The following is a 23,136-nucleotide window of genomic DNA, read 5'->3' on the forward strand; positions in this document are numbered from 1 at the left end:
TTAATACATGGAAAGATGAAAAGATCACTGATATCATGGCAACTTCCAGATATTTCACATCAATGACGGACACCTCCATTCAGATGGTCACTGTCCATTTTACATCATGGTACCCTTCATCTTCTAATGGAGGATAGATAGAAATGGTTGCAATACAATATGAAAAGGCTAATCTTTAATAAACGATCAAAAACCTCGGTTTGCAAACACACCAGAAACAAAGCATAGTATGCATTACTTGAGTGTTGAGTCACATTCACTTCAAACACTCTCACTTCACGTCGTTACGAATAAGCATACATACATTGCTAAGAATTGGAACGTTCTAACCATCAACCTTCATTTCATGATTCATGCTAACATATCCACTTTCTATGTGTTTAACAATGGAGTACTCCCTACAGTCATTCTCCTTCAGAGAAACTTCAGAAAAGAGGATTGATGACATGCCTTCTAGCATGTAATCCCTGATATTTATTTCAACTTACCATTTGATTAAATACCTTTTGACATACTTGTTACATCACCTCCGTAGCTTTCTTGTATAAACTCTTGTGTTTTCTGATGCATGTTTTGGGAAAACCTATTCCAGCACATGTTCCATTACTAGGGTTTCTCTCCAGTGTCTTCTCAGATGTTTAGCAAGATGACCACTCTGACCAAAGGCTTTGCCACATTCTGTACATTTATAAGTTCTCTCTCCAGTATGAATTCGCTGATGTTTAGTAAGCGTTGAGTTGTGATCAAAGGCTTTGCCACATTCAGTACATTTATAAGGTCTCTCTCCGGTATGCATTCGCTGATGCTGAGTAAGAAGTGAGAGACGAGGAAAGGCTTTGTTACATTCTTTACATTTATGAGGTCTCTCGCCAGTATGAATTCGCTGATGTTGAGTAAGCGTTGAGTTGTAAGCAAAGGCTTTGCCACATTCGGTACATGAATATGGTCTCTCCCCAGTATAGATTCGCTGATGTTTAGTAAGACTAGAAACCTTAATAAAAGCCTTGCCACATTCTCTACATGTATAACGTCTATCCCCGGTATGAATTTGGTGATGTTGAGTAAGGGCCAAATTCGTAATAAAGGCTTTGCCATATTCTTTACATTTGTATGGTTTCTCTCCAGTATGGATACGATGATGTGCAATTAACTCTGAGTGACAAATAAAGGTTTGGCCACACTCTGCACAATGATAAGCTTTCTCTCCAGTATGAATTTGCTGATGTTGGGTAAGATGTGAGCAACGGATAAAGGCTTTGCTACATTTTTTACATTTACAAGGTCTCTCTCCAGTATGAATTCGCTGGTGGTAGGTTAGAGATGAGTAATGAATAAAGACTTTGTTACATTATTTACATTTTTTTACATTCTTTACATTAACGCTTCTCTCCAGGATGAGTTTGCTGATGATCCATTCGTTCTGAGGAACAGACAAAGGCTTTGCTACATTCTGTACATTTATGTTTCTCTCCAGTATGAATCCGCCCATATTGAATCAGACTTGAATTGTAAGTAAAGGCTTTGCTACATTCTGTACATGTATAAGGTTTCTCTCCAGTATGAATTCGCTGATGTTGAGTAAGAACTGAGTGACGTTTAAACGCTTTGCTACATTCTGTACATTGGAAAGGTTTCCTTCCTGTATGAATTTTCCTATGTTTATTTAGATTGGATGGCTTACTAAATACTTTCCCACATGTCTTACACATGTTTTCTTTCTGTGGATTCTGAACAGTCTGCGGTTGAATAAGTTCTGAAGACTGACTAGAAATCTTACCATATTCAGTACAAGTCCTCTCTTCAGTACAGGTACTCTTATTGAGAGAAAAACCTGACATTTGATCAAAGGCATTTCTACCTTTATGACTTTTAGAATCCTTGATTGAAGATTTGAGTCCCTGATGTTTCTTAAGGTTGGAGTCTCCTTCAACCCAGTTTCATTGCCTGAATACGTTCTCAGTCCACCAAAAATACTCTTGTAATTATTGGAGCTGGAGCTCTTAAGGTCTGACTCATTTTATTGCACATGCAACGTTGCTGTGTATTAACCGTATCACAATATGTATTGAACAATGATGGTTGGATTGCATCTCTTCCATTGTCATCAACATTATATATCTTGGAATGGAGAGAAAATATTTGTTGGGGGAAGAAAAATGACTCCCTGCTCACGGATCCCTCCAACTGATTAGATTGTGTGTTTTCCCACCCATTGTTAAATTGTAGGTGTTCAGACATGCTTGAATGTATGTTTAGTCGAAGCCTAAGTTCAGAATTGTCTGAATGTGTATTTGCAGTAGAGACTAGATTACCTTCCAGATTTTCCAGGTTTCATTTTAGAGAACATGCATGTCTCAAAAAGGGATGGAAATCTTTTCTTAAACACTTACACGTCTCGGCAGATGATGAAGACTGAAGTGTGTTTTTTTCACAATTTGACTCACATTGCTCATTTCTTTTTGCAGTAGTGTTAGCTTTATGTGTAACTGTCTCCATTTCTTTATGTCCACTTAAGCATTCTCTCTTTCATATACTCTTGTATATTCCCAGGCTTTCATTAAATTTACATATCTGAGGTGAAATATTTGACATATTCCTAGGTTTGCTTTTGAGGATACATCTTCTAATGTTGGATTCTTCGGCATCAAATCCTGGGTGCCGTGTGGAGACATAGCTGAAAGATACCAAATAAGAAGTAATTTTACTTGCTATTCTCAGTGAATACCTTTAAAGATTTAGAGAAAATTGATGACCATTAGCTAGTTTAAAAATAAAATAGAGATGGAAGGATCAAGATGCCAGAGGCATAGGCAGATGTGGAGATCATCTCTCTCTCCACAAATGAAAGAGAAATGGAACAACTCTCACAGAGCCCAGCTGAACACTAGCAGGGACCCCTTGAAATCTAAAGAAACAAGAAAGATTCCTGTTGAGCCAGGTAGGACAAGAGAAGAAGAAGTAAAAGGGAGAGGAGAGGAAGTGGGATGGGGCCTCCAACCCTGCGGAGAGATGAAAGTGAGAAGAGGTCTCCACATTCGGGGAAGCCCCTCGTCAGGCACTCAGTTTGGACAGGAGAGCCTCATTCTCTGTGGAGAGAACATGGCAACCCGCGTGTGGCAGCAGGACAGGGTGAGACCTGCACACGGGGTCCTGACCTCTGCCCTGTCCACCCAGCCTGAGAGGCATATCCACCACTGCAGACAAGGGCTGGGTGCTGAAATGTGGGGTTCAGAAAACAGACCCAGGCAGAGGATTGAGGATGGCTGTGAGGAAACATCCTAAAGGGATGGGGCTGTGGGAAGAGCTCTGCAAACGGGATGCTTGTGGTGGAAGCCTGAACCAGCAGAGAGCAGAGTCGCCTTGGTGAGTGATGCCCAACGAGTAAGCCCATTGCACCCCATGCCCCTTGTGCCGGACCCTGCTCGCCAAGGACTATGAAGAACTCCACCCACGTAGGTCTCTTGAGCCCCCAGCCACGGCCTCCCCCATCGACCTCCTCCACAATCAGCAGACTCCTGTGCCCTGGGGCAGCTCAGAAGAAGACACCTGTGAGTTGCCCACAGGCTCAGATGCAGCTGAAAGCACAGCTGAGCCCCAGGGATGGAGAAGAAAAGCTGACACCTCTCCTTGCAGCAACAGAATCCACGGTCTCACACCCACGACCGGCTGTGTAACCTCAGCCCCTACAGAGCATCTGAATCACCTACCAGCGCTCTCTCAGTCAAGGCAGGGGTAGCTCTAGCTGCTGTAGACTCTGTGGGCTCCCACACAAGGGGGCTGGGCCAGGACAGACCCTGAGATGCCCCCGAGCACCAGAGGGTCCACCTCCACATTGAATGCAATCCCAGGACCTGACTTCACTGAATCTATGCCGGTGACCTTGTGAAAACAACATTTGCGAGACACCAGGGCCAAGGGCCATCATGCCCATGGTTAAGCTGGGGCCAAGAGCAGTGCCAACACTACATCACATGAGAGCCTGCAGAACTCATGGGAAGGGGAACCAGAGCACACCCTGAGTGAACATCCCCAGAGAAGTAATACTCAGTGACTTTTCTCCACATGCAGGTGCTCCAGTCCCACCTGCCTCGCACCACAAATCAGAATCACAGCTAAGATTCAGGTCTGGGGGCTCTGCTCCACCATGTTGGGAGCAGGCACCACCAGAGAGAGGGCAGTAACAACCACAGAACAATGGGGAAACAGCCCTGAATATCCACAGCAGGCCCTGGTCACGGTTAACAGCAATCAAAGCCCAGATCAGGAGGATGAGGGCACAAACTTTGGGACCAACCTCATCCACCAAGGTGCAGACAACAGAAGGAAGACTTACTAGGTTCCTGTAACCTTCAAAAGAGAGACCGCAAACTGAAGATGGACAAAATGATATGGCAAAGAAACAGGTTATAGGGGAAGAAACAAGATAAAAGCCTCCAATCACCACTGAATTCAGAGTTGATAGGCAATCTAATGATTACTTCCTGCTTTTAGTCCTCTTAAGGGAGACACCAAACACTTTCACAAATCCTAGGTGCCTAGTAATTCGTAAATCAAACTCTTGCCTCACATGTTTCTGAGAATGTTCTATTAGATGCTTCAGTCTAAAAATCATAAGTGATAGTGACAGAGAACTAATCAGAAACTGAGGACACACAAGACAGTGTCCAAGGAAGCTGAAACAAATAAGAGAAACTTAATAAAGTACTAGTTTTAATAAATTAAATAAGAAGAGAGACTTTAAAACTATGACTAGAGAAAAGGGGAACTCTACTCATTGCTCTGTGGAGGCCTAAATGGGAAGGAAATCAATACAACGGTAAAGACTAGAGATCTCTTTAAGGAAATTAGAGGCACTGGGAATATTTCAAGCAAAGATGGGAACAATAAAGGACAGAAACAGGATGGACCTAAAAGTAGCATAAGATAATAAGAGAAGTTGGTGAGAATACATGGAAGAACTATACAAAAAAGATCTGAGATAATGACTGAGATAACCACGATAGTGTGATCACTCACCTAGGAACAGACATCCTGGCGTCCAAAGTCAAGTCGGCCTTAGAAGGCATGACTACCAGCAAAGCTAGTGCAGGTGATGGAACTCCAGCTGAGCTATTTCAAGTCCTAAAAGAGGATAATGTTAAAGTTCTGCACTAGATAAGCCAGCAAATTTTGAAACCTCAGCAGTGGCCTCAGGATGGGAAAAGGTCAGTTTTCATTCCAATCACAAAGAAAGGCAATGCCAAAGAACACTCAAACTACTACACAATTTCTCTCATTTCAAACAATAGCACAGGCTCAAAATTCTCCAAGTGAGGCTTTGACAGTACGTGAACTGAGAGCTTCCAGATGTGCAACCTGGATTTAGAAATGGCAGAGGATCCAGACATCAAATTGCCAACATCCCTTGGATCATATAAGAAGCAAGAGGTTTCTGGAAAAAGAACCACATCTGCTGTATTGACTACACCACAGGCTTTGATTATGTGGCTCACAAGAAACTGTGGAAAATTCTTAAAGAGATGAGAACACCAGACTACCTTGCCTGCCTCCTGAGAAATCTGTATGCATGTCAAGATGCAACAGTGAGAACTGGACATGTGACAACGGACGGATTCCAAATTGGGAAAGGAGTACGTCAGGGCTGTATACTGTTACCCTGCTTATTTAACTTATATATACAGTACATCGTGCAACATTCCGGGTTGGATGAAGCACAAATTGGAGTCAAGATTTCAGGGAGAAATATCCATAATCTCAGATATACAGATGACAACACCCTTATAGCAGAAAGCGAAGAGAAATGCAGAGTCTCCTCATGAAACTGAAAGAAGCGGGTGCAAAAGCTGGCCTCAAACGCAACCTTCAAAAAACGAAGATCATGGTACCAGTCATATGCTTTCATGGCAAACAGTGGGAGGAACAATGTTATCAGTGACAGACTTTATTTTGGGGGTTCCAAAATCACTGCAGATGGTGACTACAGCCATGAAAATAAAAGACGCTTGCTCCTTGGAAGAAAAGCTATGACCAACCTAGGGAGCATATTAAAAAGCAGAAACATTACTTTTGAAAATGGTCCATGTTGTCAAAGCTATGGTTTCTCTAGTAGTCATGTATGGATGTGAGAGCTGGACCATGAAGAAAGCTGACCCCCCTAGAATTGATGCTTTTGAACTGTGTTGTTGGAGAAGACTCTTAGTCCCTTGAACTGGAAGATCACACCACGCCATCCTAAAGAAAATCAGTCCTGGATGTTCATTGGAACGACATGGTGAAGCTGAAACTCTGATACTTTGGCCACCTGATGTGAAGAACTGACCCACTGAGAAAGACCCTGATGCTGGGAAAGACTGAAGATGAGAGGACAAGGGGATGACAGAGGATGAGATGGTTGGATGGCATCACTACCTCGATGGCCAAGAGTTGGAACAGGCTCTGGGACTTGGTGACGGACAGGGAAGCCTGGTTTGCTGCAGACCATGGATTGCAGACTCAGACTCGACTGAGTGACGGAACTGAACTGACTGATATGTATAATTGGTTCTCTTTGCTGTTTAGGAGCACACAATTGGAAAAAAGCTATATTCCAATTAGAATTTTAATAAAGATTTCTTTATATAACCTAAAAATTGTCATAGTTTGAATCAACCATTAATAGTATAGTAGAAAATGTCCTAAGAGTTCATGTCAATATATTTTAAAATTCTATGAGGTAAAAGAATATAATAAGGTATTTTAGCAAGTTAGAATTAGATCAAATACACTAAAGATATTTAATATGAGATCATAAAAGTAAAAGAGAAACTTTGAAGTCAACATGAGATGTGCATTCTTTGATTTTCACAAGGTTTTGCTTTCTGCAGTGAAAAATTACTTGAATTTGAAATTTATTTAGAAGGTCATATGTGTCACTCCCAGTGAATAGGAAATTATAAACCAGAGAATAAAAACCCATACCCAGTATTCCTAGAAGTTTGGCAGTTTGTCTACCACTCCACTTACACATTTCTGTCCAAAGGTAGAGGGAAACTTGAAAACGACTGTCATACAGTTACTCAGAAATGGGCAGAGTTTTCCTAGGTCCCCAAAGAAATTGAAGAGTAACTAATGAATGCAGTTTGTCACAAGTCAAGAGGAGACTTTTAGTTCACACTGTGATGGAGAAAAGTAATCACTGGAGATAAATTCATGAATGATATAAGAGACAGAATGAGGCAAGTGATACATTTCTATGACACTAGCAGACACAAACCCAGGTTTTCAAAAACCACTTCCACTGAAGCGAATCTTCCAAAGCCATGTGATGAAGGATGAATTCCTCGCAGCTCCTTGGACCACTCATCTGAGTCTTCATCTCCATCCATTCATAACTCCCTGGGTAAAAGGCTGTTGTCTCCATTCTCCTTATATTCCTGGGATCCTTCAATTGCTCCAGAAAGGTGACCAGGTCCAGTTTAGAGACAAGCCCTGTTGATCAGAGAAAGGAAAACTTGTGTTGTTAGAGATTTATCAGTATCGAATCCAGTTTGTATTCAGGTGAGACAACAACGCATTCTGTCCTAGAAAACATTTCCTGAAATACTTTATTCAAAGCCGTCGTACAATACTAACAAACACCTAACAATCAGATCCTGACATTCTGGTCAACTAGTACTAAGGCAAATGTAAGTAGTATCGATGTGAAATTAAGAAAGTGTGCACCTATTTAATGCCACAGAACTTACACAATTACCACTAACCTAGAATGAAGGAGGCAGAGTACCTCAAGGAAGAAAAACATCACCAGCATAACGAGTCATCATGAATCATCACTTTTCTTCCTAAAGTCACAAATACCCATTTTCCCCTAGAAAGCAGAGACCTGGAACTACTGTGGGAAGCAGAAAATGTCAGAAAACATTCTTGGAATGACAGAACAAAATCCCAGTGGGTGGATAAGCGATTCTGGAAGGCAGTTATCCTTACCCAAGGAGGCCAGGTTCCCGTAATTCTCTAACAACATGTCCCTGTAAATTCCTGCTGACCGAGGTGCAGGCACTCCCACTCCTCTTGAGTGAAATCTATGGTCACATCCCGGAACGTCAGCCATCCCTGAAATACAAAGTACAGATGCCATGTGGCCGTGGGAAGACTTCCTAATGTGACCCAAGATGAAAACAGCAAGTTCAGAGACCTGGTCGTGAAGTAGTGGCTTGGCTGGTACTACAAAATATATTTTTTACACAGTAATCTTTTCTACCCAATTTCTAATGTGAAAAACAGAGGATGAGTTATGATCCACAAAGCATTAGAGAAACTACTCTCATCTGGAAAAGCAATTATAAAACCATCTGGGAAACATTAGCATATCTATTTTTCAGTGTTCTACTCGTGTGACATAGGATAAATTGTTTACCAAAGAAACAGGATTTTTTTTTTTTTAAGTGTATTCTGAGACAAGAGTTCTGAAGTGGGGCCAAAGTGCCACATTTTTAGCAAGGTTATTTGAGTTAGTAATGTTGAAAATTCTGATCGATGAATGACGATTTTAAACCGCAAGGAAATAGAATAGTAAGGCAAGAATTCATACTTAAGTTGGAACTTTAATTGTTTTACAAATTTTAATAGGTGGAACAGGATAGTAAATTAAAAGACGCTAAAAAAAAAAAAAAAAAAAAAAAAAAAAAGACGCTTAGTCCTTGGAAGGAAAGCTATGACCAACCTAGACAGCGTATTAAAAAGCAGAGACATTACTTTGCCAACAAAGGTCCATCTAGTAGAGCCTATGGTTTTTCCAGTGGTCATGTATGGATATGAGAGTTGAACTGTGAAGAAAACTGAGCACGGAAGAATTGATGCTTTTGAACTGTGGTGTTGGAGAAGACTCTTGAGAGTGCCTTGGATTGTAAGGAGATCCAAGCAGTCCATCCTAAAGGAGATCAGTCCTGGGTGTTCACTGGAAGGACTGATGCTGAAGCTGCAATACTTTGGCCACCTCATGCTAAGAGTTGACTCATTGGAAAAGACCCTGATGCTGGAGTGACTGGGGGCAGGAGGAAAAGGGGATGACAGAGGATGAGATAGCTGGATGGCATCACCGACTCGATGGACATGAGTTTGAGTAAGCTCCGGGAGTTGGTCATGGACAGGGAGGCCTGGTGTGCTGCGATTCATGGGGACACAGAGAGTCGGACACACCTGAGCGACTGAATGAACTGAACTGAATAGGATAGTAACCTTTCTTGTGGTCTGGGCTCGGGTTGGAAAAGAATTTCCAGACATGAGACAAAATGAGAGGGAAATAAAGTTTATTAGAACGGGGGACGCTGTTAGAACAGCAGGCCAGTTCAGATGAGAAAGGATGTTGATCAGGGGTCCTCAGTCCACTTGCAGAGCCAGGGTACAAAGAGTGGGATAGGGGTCTTGTGGATCATTTGCTGAATGGATGAGGCACATATACTAGGTGGGAGGCAGAGTAAGAAAAATACATTCTCCTTATGGGGTTGGAGGGGAGACAGTTTATGCTGCTCAGAAGGACCTGAAATCCATCAATAGCTACAACGTGGGGGAGGGAAAGATGCTAAGGGGTCTTGTTTTTCCATTCCTGCATTCCAAGACCCTCCTTGGTTTTATCTACTCTTTTGTCCCTGGGTCACCACATACCTCCCTCTCTTTATTTTTAGGGCCAATACTTTGGCCCTTGTTGATACCCTGTTCATGTCTAACTATCTACCCATCTCCCTTCTCACACATTTTGGATTCCAATTTCAAGGAAAAAGGGGTGATGACCGCTCTGGTTTCTTCAGGCTGAGCAGGGGTGCCATGGGAATCTGAGTTCCCTTTGCCTATTCTGTCAGGGTGCATTTATGGAGGGCAATGAGAGTCCATGGAATGATAAGGTGACTTGTTTCCACATTGTCTAGGTGTTGGTCAGGGAATATTCTTGCACGACCACTTGGACATTTGTGGTATTTTAGAAGAAACAAACTTTACAAGAAAGTTGGGTACTCTTTTGCCCCCTTCTGATGCCTATGTCAGAAGCTTTCTCTATCTCCTTTATACTTTAATAAAACTTTATTAAAAATAATAATAATAAAGTTAAAGGTACATGACCCAAAGATGAAAAGAAGTAGAAATTTGCTCATGGGCTAGCCAGGAGAACCAGGACTGGACAAGAAGAAGCAAGAATTTGGGCTCATAAAATCTTTACCTGAAAGCATCTGACTATCAGAAGGCCAGTTCTTCTGGGTTTTTCCCAGAGCACAGAGTGCCTTATTTCTGATCTCTACTCTGAACTCCTTTTGCGGGCTGTTGAAAGTCAGGCACTTGCAGTGGTCATGATGTCATCTTTGTAGAGACAGCTGGCAGAGTCCAGTCAGCAGAGTCCCTTTGTAGCCACATATTTGACCATGCTTTGGGGGCACTTCTTGGCCATTGTGTCCCGCAGCACTGGGAAGGCTCATTCCCAGGCCTAGGGAAGGTTCCACTAATAGACCACTCAATGTGCTGTTTCTAGAGCAGGCCTTGTGAGTAGCAAAAGTCTTTGGATCATACTTGTCTTACTAGCCTCGTGATCCCAGAGAATATTCCTTCTTGTTCCTTCTTCCCATATCTAGAGGTACATTATTACAACAATTAATAGCATATGGAACTGCATATCAACATTTTACCACAGGCTCAGTCACAGATTTAGTAACCTAAGAAACCATCTTCTGAAAGAAGCAACATAGAAAATAATATAGCTATAGCTAGCAGTTAGTAGTCAGGTGATAAGTAAGAATGGTAAGTCAAGAACTTTCATTAGGTAGAGCAGTATACCCCAGGTCATCTGACTTCATTTCTTAAATGACTATAGCCAGGTGTTAATCTCCTGGTTGTATATCATGGAGCATCTAATCTTTATCTGAAGACTGTTTACTGAGATTAGCTTTAGAAAGAAACTTATGGTGTCCTTTTTAAAAACTTAATTAAATCTTCTAGAAATATAACATAACAAGAAACTATCTCAGAAGTGAGTCTTAGTAAACACTAGACTTTAATTAACAAAACTAGAAATTTAGTTTAACAATGAACAAAACTTAATATTCAGTGAAACAATTTATTTTTCTTTATGTGGGCATTAACCCTGTAGCCAGGGAAGGCTTTAACCCATCAAATAAAAGTGAGGTTTGTCAGGGAACTGGGAAAAGCCATGCAGCCATCTTGGATTTCCCATAGCACTGACTCTTTGATTTACATCTATTGTTCACACATTTTTAATTCTGCGATTCAGGAGCAGACTATGGCCATGTTTTAAGGACATCAGGATGGCAAAAGCCTAACCATGAGGGGTTATTTTTTTACAAGAAAAATGAGCTTTGTCTACATGTACCATAATCTTAAGTAATGCTTATTTACTTTACCAAAGTAACAAAAGATTTTTAAAATGAATATAAATCACTTAAAGGCAAAGAAATTCATAATGTCTTCTTGAAAGCTGCATTCTAAGAAAACTCTGTTCTATTAGCATAGAGAGTAGACTAAATTCCAGTCTGGTACCAGCTTACCAGATAGCAAACAAAACTTGTTCATCGGTTAACCATAAAAAATCTTTTCCATAAATCATGAAGTAGCAGTATTCTTACAAAGGCATCAGAGTGAAACCACAGAAGGCATGTTTAAATCTGATTAAACTGCAACTGACAATGTAGCTTGGTCATTGCTATGACTTGTAACACTTTAGCAGGATAACTAGAATTATAGTTGACCACATTTTATTAGGGCATATCAGATCTATATGAACTCCACATAATTTTAGGATATCTATATTAGTAACATCCACCATATCATATAATCTGAGAAGATTTATCACCCCTTCAACAGTACTTCCCATATAATTTAACAAGTCCAATGAACTCAGGTAGTTTAATAGCTCCCTGGGATGTCTCAGGGGCCCTCTGAAGAATTCCAAAGTCAGCAAGAAGTCAAGATATTTAGGAAGTTTTGTTGACCAATATCAAAAGGGGTTATAACACTCAGTCAGATAAAATCATATAGATCACTCGGAAATATTTTATTCACTTAGCCAAAATAACAAAGAAGATTTCAAAGGTAAACATAGAACAGATCACTTCAGAAGTAAAGAAACTTAAAATCCATCATCAAAGGCAAGTCAACATCTCAAGAAAACTTGTGTTTATGAACAAAACTCTTCCCTTGAGGTCCACTTTCCATGAAACCTTCTTATCACTTTCTGTACCCATTACTTTGTTCTCCCACCCTGAAACAGCCACCGGTAAGTCAGACCTACTTCCTTTTCCCTTCGTAAAATGTAATTTCATTCCTCATACCTTCTTTACTGAAAATATACATTCTACTTTGCTTAAGCAACCAAGAACTTAAGCATTCTATACATTGGTGAACATAAATACCAGTGATAATTCCTTAAAAAAAAAAAAAAAAATTCTAGAGAACATCTCAGGATGGCATCAAGCATTATTCATGAATATTCCAAAATCTCTAGTTTCTCGGTAAAAGGAAGTTAGTCCTTAGGAATGAATGTTTCAGAATCTTCTTTTATTTGGAAATGACCTAGCTATTCAATAAACTTCCATCACTTAGTTTAGCACAGTCCTAGAAATTCAGGTTACCACAATCTAGAGGATGTTTTAGACAGACATTTCTAAAGAATAATTATTCTTAAGAGTTTCTCTGAAAGCTCATATCTCTTTTACATTTTCTTTGAAGGTTTTTTTTTTTTTTTTTTTTTTTTCCTTTCCTAGTGGTACTTTCCTGGTTAACAAACTTGTAACAGATATAAAAATATAACAACATTTAACTTATAATAAACCTAATCATAATGAAAATACTGTGCTTAATGAGTCTTAGACATATCTACATTAGATTAGCAAGCAAACATTAATACTCGGTATTTAATATTGAATATTTCCCAGTTCACGTGCATCTGAAATTCATTTAGGTTAATTTCTCTTGCAGTTAGAATTGTCTGATTTGTAAGAACTTACTTTCCTTTAGGCCAATTAAATTAGAACTCATTTACAACTTCAGCAATATTATGAAAAAAAAAAAAAAGAGTGCACACTGAGACATACATAAATCCAGACAGACAGACAGACAGAGACCTCATAGTTTCCTGCCTGAGAGTTAAAACATCTCTTTGACCCTTTTTTGTTTGTTTGTTTGTTTGGCCTGATGTTCTGATTTGTCCAAGGCTGAGTGAGGTCTCAGGCAAAGTGGGCAGTGTATTTCAAGGACTAGGAAAGGGTTAACTTCAAGCTTTTCCCTAGGCAGGCCTTTTAACAAGCCAGTTGGTTTTAAATGCATATGCAAAAAGAAAGGATTTTGCAGTTCCCAAGGGAAAGAAAATTTCATTTTAACCAGTTTTCTCCAGAGTCTAAAGAATGTCAGGGTCATCCTGTGTCAAAAAGTCATTATTTGTTTCTGTAGTCTTAGTTTTATAGCTAAAATATAGACAAAATAATGCTCAAATTTACTCTGATATCAGGGGCATTTCAGCTGATAAAAATTTTGGACTGTCCCTCTGGTGGGAAGTGAGGTCTTTGTCCCATGAGGAGAATCTGAAGGATTAAGGGAATTTGCAGGAGTGGGGGAAGCTTGGTCCTTCCCAGCCCTGAGAAACAGGAGTAGTCAGAAGGGAATTCTTTAGGATGTTCAGGAGTGGGGGAAGCTTGCTTCCCTCTTCACCTGAGAGATAAGCTTCCTTCGAAGGGGATTCTTTAGAATGATAGGACAGTTTTTGATCCTTCAGGCTTTGGAATATAAGAGAAAGACCTGGACCAAAGGGAACCTCAGAATCTTTTCCTAGAGATCATGTGGATATGAAAGGTCGAGTAGGGGTCATCTAGGAAATCTGATGGAGAGAGACAGAGGGGACGGGAGACAGGGAGGCAACAGAACACAAGGAAATTTGAGTCCTTTCCCGTCCTTTGGCAAAACCTGGTGTGCCACTCAGAGGCCATTTCTGGGGGGACCCCCGTTTGTGTAGGAGCCAGGCCTTTTGGAGGGTCAACATTTCCCAGTTTCTGAGAATGGAGCCGAGGGTTGAGTATGAGAGAGCGTCCTGGGATGAGAGAGAACCCGCTCTTAGCCCACCTACCACAGAAGGGGCGAACCGCGTCACTGGCTGACAGGAAGGCGGCCCTTTCCCCCAGTCGTCTCTCCCTGCGACTGACGCACAAAATGGCCGCGCGGCCCAGCAGTCGCCTCCAACAGAGAGACGGGACCTGAGAGAGCCCTGCAGCGAGGCCACCAGGCGACACGGGCAGAGAAAGACAGAGATGCCCGGGAGCAACCTGGCGACTCACCGTTTGGTGATTCCCTGAAACGGGGAAGGCACGCTTGGGATGGCTCAGAGACAACACCCAGGCTCCCGTAAACCAATCCAGACCAGAAGGGAGAGAAGTGACAGTGACAGGGAAGAAGCCTGAGGAATCCGCCTTGCAATACATCCAGGAGGCGGTGGCCGGGACAATGGTCTCTGTTTTGCTTCAACCACTATGCGCCTGACATGGTGGACGGAAGTTGTCTTGCTGGGGGCGGATGCCCTTGTGGCCTGATCCGTTCTCTGTCCCCGCATCCTCACATGGGAGTCTTTCTGGGGCAGGCGCGCTAGTGGCTTTTATGTGTCTGACCTGCGCCCACACAATATTGGTTCGCACAGTCCTCACTTGCAAGAAAGGCAAAGGAGAGACCCTCACCCACTCAAGCGGCAGCTACTTGGGGTGCAGTGGGCAGTGAGGCCTTTACAACACTCCAGAGGGTAACCCTGGCCAGAGTGCCTCAGCTGCTGCCACAGCACTTGCTGTTGGCAGAGGGTCCCTATGAGGAAGGAGAAGCAAGGAGATGGGGAAGAGACTCTAAGTCCCCAAACAAGCCAGCAAAAATGTCATGGTCTGGGTGCGAGTTGGAAAAGAATTCCCAGACATGAGACAATAAGGGTCTGGTTTTTTAGTTTCTGCATTCTAAGACCCTCCTTGGTTTTATCTGCTCTTCACTCTTGGGGTAACCAGAATCTTGGCAGAAAGAATCATTTTAACTATTTAGTATGTACTCTATATCTTTCTGATTGTTTTTATCAGCGTCTTGAACAGACAAGAGGAATAACTAAAAATGAGTAAAGTTGCTCTTCTACCTTTTGGCACATATTTTAACAAACAGCCACTAAATGGCAGAACTTAAACTTCACTTTAGTTTATGTACTTTAGACTTTAGCTAATAAAACACAGAGAGGTTCACAGAGACAACACTGAAAAAAGTTGATAGAAGCTTCTGTAACTGGAAAGAATACTAAAGACAAGAAAAGGTTTAGTCACTCAGTCCTGTCTTATTCTCTGTGACCCCATGGACTCTAACTGGCCAGATTCCTCTGTCCAAGAAATCCCTAAGCAGGAATACTGGAATGGGTAGTCATTCCCTTCCCCAGAAGTTCTTCAAAAAACAAAGCAAAAAGAAAAGAAGAAAAAATTGATCAAGTCATGTTAATATTTTCAAACATACAGTCCAGTTCAGTTGCTCAGTCAGGTCCAACTCTTTGCGATCCCATGGCCCACAGCACACCAGGCCTCCCTGTCCATCACCCACTCTAGGAGCCTACTCAAACTAATCTCCACTGAGTACAGACATACACTCAAATGGGGCTATGTGCTCATTAGGAGGAAGAGAGAAAATTTTTCATTTCACTAAACTCAGGTAATTTTGAATGGATTAAAATGTACATAATGTGAGAGGATGATATTCTTTATTTGCACTAAACTGTATTTTAATTTTAATACAGTTGAGCATAGATTAGGACTAATTAGATTCTTGTAAACATTTTGGAAAATACAAACCTGTGATGAGACCCTGTGATGTGAGCATGGAGTGTACTGGAAAAGATCAGACCTGGGCTTGGGATGAAAACCCCCACTCCCCAAACCCAGCATCTCTGCTAAACACACCTGAGTGTTCATCTTTCAAAGCAGAAAGAAAGTAAGAAGACATGGAGTTATGCCATTAATGAGAGTTTAGGCACATCCCTCACTTATTCTTTACAAGACACTTGTTCAAGTCAAATGGAAAAAACAAATTCATAGCATGGGAATCTCACATAAACACCTAAAGCAGTGAACATGAGTCATGGGGTAAGAAGTACATAGAGAAATGCATTATCACTGCATGGGTATTTTGGCACTATATGGAAACTATGACCTGAATCTATCATTAAAAAATGTTAGTTCAGGAACTCTGTGATGATCCAGTGACTAAGATCCTGAGCTCCCAATGCACAGAGCTCTGGTTCTTTCCCTGATCAGCAAACTAGATCTCACGTGCTGTAGCTAAGAGTTTACATGTCACAACCAAAGAACCCGAAAATTACAAGGATGACTGAAGATCCTACCTGCCACAAGAAGATCCAGTGCAGCCAAATAAATAAATATTTTTAAAATGTGTTGTAAGCAAATTTCACTTCATATGATCTGTAGCCTAATGTTGCAGTCCTTTAATGGCCCGGAACCTGCTGGTCTGGAGTCGACAATAAGAAAGCAAAAGACAGAAAGAGGCTGATATTCCTTGGTTTACACAGAGAACCTATAAAGCCCTTGACACAGGGCTTGTACCACTCACGAAGGCACAGGGCATCCTCTCGAGGAAGTCTTGAAAGCCTGGGTGAGAAAGTGACCTTGCCAGGTTTCCATGCTCCAGAGAATTAGACTGAGAGGGAGAGAGAGTGAGAGAGAGAGAGAGAAAGAAAGAAAGACACAGGGACCCAAGCTCTGATGGAACAAGCGTGCTTTAATGATCTTTGTGTGAGCATATACAGGCTGTTAAGGAATTTCTTTGACAATAATAAAGATCAGAAAACCAAACATATAGTAACCATTACCAAGGAAACAAGGAATTAACATTGGTCATAAGGTCAGAAGAAAACCCGTATCTCAAGAGGGATGGTCCTGACTAGGCAGATTTACTTAAGGGAAAGAGTTTACTGAAAGAAATCCATGCAGACGATTCGTCTCATTATCTCAGTCCTGGGAGCAAGACTGAACTGGTGTTAGAGTATAATATGACTTTTACACAGCAATATTTTCTACTGTAATCCTAAGCCAAAAAAAGATGAGAAATGACCCACAAACCATTTCAGAAACTATTCTGATCTGGAAAAGAGATGATAAAATAATAAGAACAATATTGGCATATTTACTTTTGAGTGTTGTATTTGTATGACACAGGATGAACTGTCCGTCAAGGAAACAGGGAATATTTCTAAAAAGTATACACTGACCCAAGAGTTCTTGAGTGGGACAAATGTGCCATTTCTTTTAGCAAGCTTAACTTTTTTCTTAGTATTGTTAACAAGCTTCTTTTCACTAGTGGTGTTCAAAATTCTGCTCCATGAATGACCATTTTGAATACTAACCAAATACAATAGTCAGGTAAGCATTCATGCTTACTTTTGAACTTCAAGTGTTTTACACATTTTACAGTTCAAATATGAGAGCATCCTCAGTAGCAACAATCATTTTAACTATTTACGATATACTATATATCTTTCTGAGAGTTTTGATAGAGTCTTCCAATTATGTTGCTGTTCCACCTTTTTGCAAATATGTAGCAAACATACCTTAAACAGCTTAAATTTACTTCACTCTATGTACTCTAAACTTTAATAATACACAGACGAATACATAGGGACAACTCTAAAGAAAGTTCACAGAAGCTTCTCTAACTGTAAAGAATACAAGAAGAAAAAAAAAAAAAAAGAATACAAGAAAAATAACTGACCAAATCATATGAACATTTCCATGCATACATCTATTAAAATAGAACTATATATTCATTTCACTAAAATGAAACAATCGAAGGCCATGGAAAATATGTAAGAACAGTTTTCAAAGTTTAGAATCAATACAAATCTTCATGAAATGATGATGGCTTTTAAATAAGCCCTAGGTTTCTGCCTGCACACACAGATGCACACATAAACACACTTCAGGTAAAAGCAAGCTTCCATAAGTAACAGATCTTTTGGAACAAACATTTTTAATCCACCTTTCTTTAAAAAAAAAAAAAACTCATGTATTTTAGAATTTATGGTAAAACAAGCATTTACAAATTGCCGGGGTCCAGCCTCGGCAGGATCCAGGGGGTACCCTCAGGATGAACGGCGTCGGCGAGAGAGAGAGACGTGAGACTAGCCTTGATAGGGCCAAGTCTGTGTTTTACTTTTTGACAACCGGTCTTATACCCTTTCACAGAACGTTTTCAAGGTATAAGATGCTTACTCATGATTACACAGGATTAGCATTACATCATTTTGATTTTTAGGAGAAGCAGGATTTTTTTTGCTTTCTAATTCTATAGTAATTTTTAGCACATGATCTTCTGGCCTTGAGGCTATTAACATTTTATGCAGGTCAGGTGATTGTAAACCTATTTTCCGTTTTTATGGTGACCTTAACTGAAAGGTAACAGGGTCATAGGGAAGTAGTACAGAGTAGAATTATATTCTTGTTAATACAAAAATTAATCTTTCGGCAAAAGTAGTCAGTTGCATTTATCTAAGAAGTTTAGCCCATACAGACTCTGCGGCTTCAGTGAGGCAGCTTCTGCCTAGTACTCCTGGCTGACAATTAGCAACCATCTCATTGTTACAACACTAGGGCTAAGTTCTTATTTCTCTAGATCTTTAACTATATTAACAATGGTTTTTATAACACAATCTTAGCACATTAAAGGCAAAAATACAGCAAGCAAAACACAGCAAGCAAATCACAACGGAATAACCACCTATAGAATAATTTTCTTATGTTTTCTAATAGGACTCCTTTACCCCTTAAAAGGGCTCTATATCTATTAGGGCTTTTATATAATCAGGTTCTTTATGCTATTTTATGATTAGGATATTATAAGCAATCATGCATATTAGTACCAAGCGCATAAATGCATTTGGCTAACAAAACTACCAGTAAAGGAGTTTTACATTAAAACACTCCTTTCCACCCTAAATAATCTCATAAAATACCACCACCTGGGAAACTTATTGATTAAAGTTCTAAGTTGATTCTTATTTGGAAAGAGATCGGGGAAGGCCTTCCTGCCTGTGTCAGAGAAATTAGGGAGTAGTCCATTGAGGCAGGCATCAGAAAGACAGATATCATCTTTTAAGGTGAGAGCCAAACGCAGCTTTTCGAAATCCCTGAAAACCTGATCTGCCTTGCCTGTCAGGCTTTCTCCTCGTGACCTTGTCATGGGTGGGATCTCGTGAACTGGCCTTTTCGAAAACCCCTGAAAACCTGATTCGCCTTGCCCGTCAGGTTTTCTCCCTTCCGGCCTTGTTAGGGGCAGGGTTTCATGAGCTGACTTTTTCGAAACCCCTGAAAACCTGATTCGCCTTGCCTGTCAGGTTTTCTCCCCTACGGCCTTTTTAGGGGCAGGGTTTCATGAGCTGACTTTTTCGAAACCCCTGAAAACCTGATTCGCCTTGCCCGTCAGGTTATCTCCCCATGGCCTTTTTAGGGGTAGGGGTCTCATGTGTTGGCTCCCGGCAACAAATTGTGCATGAATGCGTGTTAAGTGACATGTATCACATCTAACACTTTGTGACCCCATGGACTGTAGCCATCCAGACTCCTCTGTTCATGGGATTTCCCAGGCAAGAATACTGGAGGGGGTTGCCATTTCCTTCTCCAGGGGACCTTCCTAACCCGGGGATCAAACCCAGTTCTCCTGCATTGGCAGGTGGATTCTTTACTACTGAGTCACCCGGGTTCACTGAAAACTATTTTTTCTATTTAGTAAGAATGATCAAAAACACAATATGAGAAATAGTCTACATTTTATTAGCAAATATACCATGACACCTATGTAGAACACATTTCCAGACCTATGTGAAGAAACTGTAAACCTTTACTGAAGCACATCAAGTCTGAATATCACAAGTTTTACTTGGAAGATGTGGTGACATAAAGACTTCAGTGACTCCAAATTCAGAACAATTGAACTCAAAACAAACATGGATATTTCAAGTATAAGGCTCAGCTGTACCTAGGAGAGCCAACATAATTTTGAATTTAAAAATGAAAAAAAATGTAAATAGAGGGAAATTACAGATTTCTGTAATTACAATCTGTAAATCTGTAATTCTGCCAAATTACAGATGAAGTTATAACTGTATAGACTAGTAAAACTTCAAAATAAATGAAGCAAAATAGTTACAATGTAGCCAAAGAAGCTCACCTAAAGAGAGACTTAGACATTACTTTGAACAATAAAATAGAATGTAAGCACAACAAAATATTTTTTAATATTGCAACAGGTGAGGTATTCCAAAGTAACAACAAAAATCAGAGGGGGAAAAAAAGTCAAAGGGCATAAAGGAAAGATTTAGGTTTCAGCGTTGTGTAATAAAGAATTTAGGGAAAAAAGAAAAAAAAAAGAATTCAGGGGCTTGCCCGATGGTCCACCGGTGAGAACTTTCCCTGTCAATGCAGAGGACACAGGTTCCATCCCTGGTCAGGGAAGATCCCACAAGCCTCGGAGCAACTAAGCTAGTGTGCCACAACTGCTGAAGCCCATATCCTCCAGAGCCTGCCAGGGACTAATCCAACGACTGAACCCGTGCCTTAGAGCCAGAGCTGCACAACAAGATAGTGGCCCCTCCTAATCACAACAGAGAAAGCCCAAGACCATCAGAAAAATCCCAGTATAGCCAAAACTAAATAAATACCAAAACAAAAGAACAACAAAAAAAGAATTTGGCAGGCTTTGGTCCTCAGGTTCTGGAAGTTTGTTAACTACGCTTGGAATTTAACATTTTTTTTTCCTCTCTCAGAATTTCCTTAGTGACTGAAGTAGCTTTATTACTCTCCGTGGGCCCTGATAATTTATGCTAACAACATGACCTACGGTCGGCTCCTAGTTTAATAATGAGATGACTCAGGTTGTGAGGCTGGGCATTTCACAAAGACCAACGAAGTGACTAGAGATTTGGGGCTTTGAGCCAAGTGGGCTGATTAGCCCAACCTCTAAGGAGGGGAGAATGCTGGAGATGTCATCAATCCCACCTATGTAGCTAAAGCCCAATAAAAACTCGGGACTTAAAAGCTTGAGTGAGCTTCTCTGCCTGGCAATACTCTGTCTTCTGTCGCACCGATATGCCAGGAGGGCAATGGGTCCCTTGGGATGATGACTATGGGTAGCTTCAAACAAACCCGTTCAGAAGTCAAGGAGCTTATCAAGTCCAGAGAACAGCATTTCAGGAAAGAGAGACAGAACAAACACGGACTGTGCCTCTTACCTGGGAACGAGTCATTTCTGACTTCTTGTTTTCCTTCTCCTCTGGTCTTCCTTCTCAGGTAAGATCAGTCTTGGGAAGTGACCCGAGTGTTGTAAATAGGCTGTTCAATACTTAGAAAACCACAGCGAGCTCCCTGTAACACAGCCCCACACAGAGGGAGGATCTCAACAGGTACAAATCACAATCCTCCACGGCCACTGACACAGCAGGGATTCTGGAACACAGAATCAAACGAGGTGTTTTCAGTTGTATTCTTTTCTTCAGAACTCGCGGCCCTTCCTGTGAAAACCATGCGTTCTAGGCTGACCCTCCCCTTCAAACCTTAGGCGAGACCCTGACCAAACTCCATACAGAATAGAGCCTCCGTCACCTCTTCGTGGATCAGGGACCTAGGGGTTGGGCAATGCAGGACTTTAAGCAGCGGTCTCTACAAGTTAGAAGGCAGAACTGTCAGAGACGAACTTAGACCCTAGAACGATGCTAACAGAAAGCGGACGTGGGCCCCAGGGACCCGGCAGCTAAGCTAACGGACCTCAGACCTTCTCAGGGCGATGCGAGGACACACTGGGGACGGGAAAATGGGGGCGGTACCTAGAACGTCAGCAGAGACCCCCGAAACCCACGTGTGAAGGACAACAGGCCGTGGGACTACGACATCCGGGTTTTAAACTAACAAACAAACTCACCAGAACTCTCTGTCGCTCATTTAAACCCAACTCCGAGTCTGCAGGATACTGCGCACGCGCGGGCGGAAAATCCGGTACAGAGGTGAGTGCGCTGCCGCGGCCAACGAGAGGCGACGTAAGGGAGAGGGTGGGACGAGGCCGGGAGCGCAGGTACGTAAGGGCGGGGCCAGTGGGGGCGGAGCCTTCCTCCCTTCACCCCTCCCCAGTCCGTTTTGGGTCTGTTGGTCCTTCTGTCTAGCTGTGCTTCCTTTCTCTGGTTTTTGATGCCTTTAAATCTCTTTCACTTCCTCTGGAGCAGAGCTGCTTCCTGCCTGTTCTAAGTTAGTTTTTCACACAACTTCAGGCAAAAGAGAAGAATTTTGAGAGCTGCCTCTATGGGAAGCCGAGATGTTTTCAGCAAGTTGAAAAACGGGGAAAATTCAAAAGCCCTTTGTGTGAGTGTGTGAAGATGGGTGTCTCCTCAGTGACGAAAAGTAGAACGTAATCACTTCAGCAGCAGCTGCAACAACAGTTAACACAGGTGTATGGATGTGAGAGTTGGACTGTAAAGAAAGCTGAGCACTGAAGAACTGATGCTTTTGAAATGTGGTGTTGGAGAAGACTCTTGAGAGTCCCTTGGACTGCAAGGAGATCCAAGCAATCCATCCTAAAGGAGATCAGTCCTGGGTATTCATTGGAAGGACTGATGCTAAAGCTGAAACTCCAATTCTGTGGCCACCTCATGCGAAGAGTTGACTCATTGGAAAAGCCCTGATGCTGGGAGGGATTGGGGGCAGGAGGAGAAGGGGACGACAGAGGATGAGATGGCTGGATGGCGTCACCGACTCGATGGGCATGAGTTTGAGTAAACTCCAGGAGTTTGTGATGGACAGGGAGGCCTGGCGTGCTGCGATTCATGGGGTTGCAAAGAGTCGGACATGACTGAGCGACTGAACTGGACTGAGGAACATATTTTATGATATCAATCCTTGCATCTCATGACTAGAGAAGCACTAAATCCTTTCATGGTTATATCAGATCCTCGTGATTAGCAAGAAACCTTCTGTAAAATGAGTGCTTAATGGCATTGAACTCCCCCTTCACCAAAACTTTTTACATTGACCTTCCCCCACTGCCACTTTGGAGCAGTCCCTCACAACTATCTGAAGTTCTCCCTCCCAGGCGGCAGTCCTCATT

General features: G+C 41.6%; 1 protein-coding gene and 1 long non-coding RNA gene across 2 annotated transcripts in view; both read right to left on the bottom strand.

Moving 5' to 3' along the window:
- Positions 1–475: 475 nt before the first annotated feature.
- The window catches only part of LOC136157635 (zinc finger protein 420-like), a 132,950-nt gene continuing 110,289 nt past the window's right edge, over positions 476–23,136 (bottom strand). The window contains 2 exon segments of the mRNA XM_065919455.1: positions 476–1,324; positions 1,416–1,700. Of these exon segments, the coding sequence (XP_065775527.1) occupies positions 584–1,324; positions 1,416–1,700 (1,026 nt within the window). The 3' untranslated portion in view covers positions 476–583.
- Positions 6,855–22,029, bottom strand: LOC136161718 (uncharacterized). The gene is made up of 4 exons (XR_010661763.1): positions 21,961–22,029; positions 21,275–21,488; positions 7,966–8,091; positions 6,855–7,467 (listed from the first exon to the last, which is right to left on the bottom strand). It is a non-coding gene; the product is annotated as an uncharacterized lncRNA (long non-coding RNA).

This window comes from Muntiacus reevesi, chromosome 2, assembly GCF_963930625.1.
Source record: "Muntiacus reevesi chromosome 2, mMunRee1.1, whole genome shotgun sequence".
Taxonomy (NCBI): domain Eukaryota; kingdom Metazoa; phylum Chordata; class Mammalia; order Artiodactyla; family Cervidae; genus Muntiacus; species Muntiacus reevesi.